Here is a 2,993-nt window from a genome sequence, read left to right as displayed (position 1 = left end):
CTAAAAAAACAATGGTTTTCAACCTTCCTAATGCTGAGATGCTTTAATACAGTTCCTCATTTTGTGGTGACCGCCCTCTCACCATAAACTTATTTTCATTGCTACTTCATAACTGTAAATTTGCTATTATAAATCATAATGTAAATATTTTGGGAGATAGGGGTTTTCCAAAGGGGTTGCTAGCCACAGGTTGAGAACCACTATTCTAATGGGTCCCAGAGTTTCATCTCCTGATCACTTAACAGAGTCAGAAAGTGAAGAAGAAAGAATGATGGGATTTCTCTGAAGAAGAAGACCCCATGATGCCCAACCTAACACCTCTTGAGAGTCTTTCCTGCCAGGTTAAAGACCTTTTAAAATATTCTAAAACTTGAAATCTTTAGATCTCAACTCTTGGTTGTGTCATGCTGAACTCTTTTTTTTTTTTTTTTTTTTTTTTTTTGGTTTTTCGAGACAGGGTTTCTCTGTGTAGCTTTGCGCCTTTCCTGGGACTCACTTGGTAGTCCAGGCTGGCCTTGAACTCACAGAGATCCGCCTGGCTCTGCCTCCCGAGTGCTGGGATTAAAGGCGTGCGCCACCACCGCCCAGCCATGCTGAACTCTTAAAACAATCCAGTCCACAAACCTCAAAGGACAGGTCTAAGACTCTCCCATTGTGTCCCCAAACTAGAACCAGTTCCTGAATGGCCCCCTCTAGCCTCTTGTGGGGTGCTACCTTTTCAAAAGCCCCTTAAAAGTCCCAGCCAGCTCACTAGACATCATGCTGCTCTACAGGAACATTACAGTTTGCCAACAAACAGCTAATGCGAACATTGAGTAGAGCCCTGTCCAAACATGGGTATGTAAATCATTTCTCTAACTCTGACATTTCTTCTTGTCGCTGTGACTGCCTGACAAAGGCAGTTAAAGAAACAGCCTGCACTGAATTTTTTCACACTATTTCCTACTACTGATCTCCAGAAGGCAGTTAACAAACTCCTGACTGCTTCATGATAACAGTAAGCATTTACTTTGATACTAGTGTTGCTTATTTAGGAAAGGGTACAGGGAGCAGGAGACTTAGCTCATAGGTTAAGGGTGCTTGTTATTGCAGAGGCTCAGGTTCAATTCCCAGCAGCCACAATGTGGCTTAAAACTATAACTCCAGTTCAGAGGATCCAACACTCTTCTGACTAACCTGGGTACCAGGAATGCATGTGGTACATATACGTACATGCAGGCAGAACACTCAATATGTAAATAAAGCCAAAAATTTAAGAGCTACAAAATACGAACCCTATATTTGGAAAACTGATGCCTTCTCAACCAATTAATATTTCCTGACAAGCTAAAATATTACCTACTACTTAATGACTCAAAGGTCTTGTCATCCAACTAAAGAAAATGTAGTGTTTGAGCATTCCCTCTCAGAAATTATTTTTAGGGAGGAAATTGAATTAACTGAAATAATTATACAAAGAATTGATATATTCATATGACACCTTTTAAGGGTTCTTGTTTGTTGTATTTAGGGGGGAGGTGGGAAGTACAATTTCAAACCTAGCCTACCCTACTCCAAGCCTAGTAAAGCTATCTCCAATTATTTCATGAACACTGAATCATGGCCTCCACCAGACTCTCTGGCTAATTTGGCCTATAAGATCATACCCTAGACTTAAACATACTTCTGTAAGGAATATGTTTCTTAAATCTTAGTACCAAGACTTTTTTCAAGAGCAAATAAACATATTCAAATTATGGAAAGAATCAACTTTCACCAGAAGCAGTGTTTTCAGTATTAATTGTAAAAGGGTTAAAATATTTTACCTGTATTAATTTCCTGGAACAGAAGTTTATGTTTGCATCCATTGTAAACATTTCAGAAATCCTCTAATTTTAAAGAAACTTCCTATGAAACTATCCTGATCTGCAATTAAGAGTTTTATTAGCAGTATAGTGTTTTTGTTTTTTCAAGACAAGGTTTCTCTGTGTAAAAGCCTGAAGCTAGCTCTGTAGACCAGGCTGGCCTTGAACTCATAGAGATCTACCTGCCTCTGCCTCCTGAGTGCTGGGATTAAAGGCATGTGCCATCACTGCCTGGCTCAGTATGATTTTCTAAGTACATAAGTTTTCTTTTCTTTCTTCTTTTTTTGGCTGAATAAGAATGGTATATGTCCTTGTAAATGTTTCCTGCTATGTTTGTTGGAGTCAAAACAGGTATCATCATAAAGAAAATGGATAGGACTGTTAAATCTTTTTACACACACTAAAATAGTAAAATGTATGTGTGATCCTAGATAGCTGAGTACCTAAATGGAATCAGAAAGCAGGTTATTAATAATATTTATCTTCATTTTAGTTTTGCTTTTTTTATATTATCCATAATTGAGTGCAAAAATAAGTAAAAATTGAAACTAATAATTCTGTAATATTTAGCAGATTTTAAGAGAGTAAAGTGCTAAACCAGATTTGTCTTGTCTTAAGGATAAAGGAGTATACTTTAAGTAGAGAAGAAAAGAAACTCTTGAAGAAAAGGTCTCATTCCATCAGGACCCAAATTTGAAAGCACATTTGTTTCTGAATTTTAATCCAAAGTGTACAAAATGAAAGCCTTAAGCTGTTGCTTACTCTTATATGCCAGAGGCTTGGGTATTGGAATGAATTTACCACTCTCACATTTCCCATGTGTGGGCTTCTGGTTAAATGTATTCACTACAAGTAGGATCAAGGAAAATTATACCATATTTAAAGAATATATATATATATATATATATATATATATATATATATATGAATATAGTTCTCAAAATAAAATGACAGGGTTTCTTAACTAGGTGACATTAATAAAAAATTTCAAAATGTTTTTCTTAATGATAATAAGTGGTATTTCATTGAAGCATTCCAGATACCTTGAGTGATAGACATTCATGATCATGTCATAATCTCATCTGTTTCCTAAAAAAAGGAAAAAGCCATACTCTGGAGGAAGCCTTGATAGGTTCACAGGAGAGAGAA

General features: G+C 36.5%; 1 protein-coding gene across 1 annotated transcript; it reads left to right on the top strand.

Moving 5' to 3' along the window:
* Positions 1–208: 208 nt before the first annotated feature.
* On the top strand, positions 209–992 carry Dcaf16 (DDB1 and CUL4 associated factor 16). Its single transcript, XM_028865939.1, is given in 6 exon segments — positions 209–264; positions 266–369; positions 372–417; positions 599–768; positions 771–936; positions 938–992. Coding segments are annotated over 6 exon segments (597 nt in total).
* The last annotated feature ends 2,001 nt before the right edge of the window (positions 993–2,993 follow it).

Source organism: Peromyscus leucopus, chromosome 10, assembly GCF_004664715.2.
Source record: "Peromyscus leucopus breed LL Stock chromosome 10, UCI_PerLeu_2.1, whole genome shotgun sequence".
NCBI lineage: Eukaryota > Metazoa > Chordata > Mammalia > Rodentia > Cricetidae > Peromyscus > Peromyscus leucopus.
This window is presented reverse-complemented; position numbering and strand designations above follow the sequence as displayed.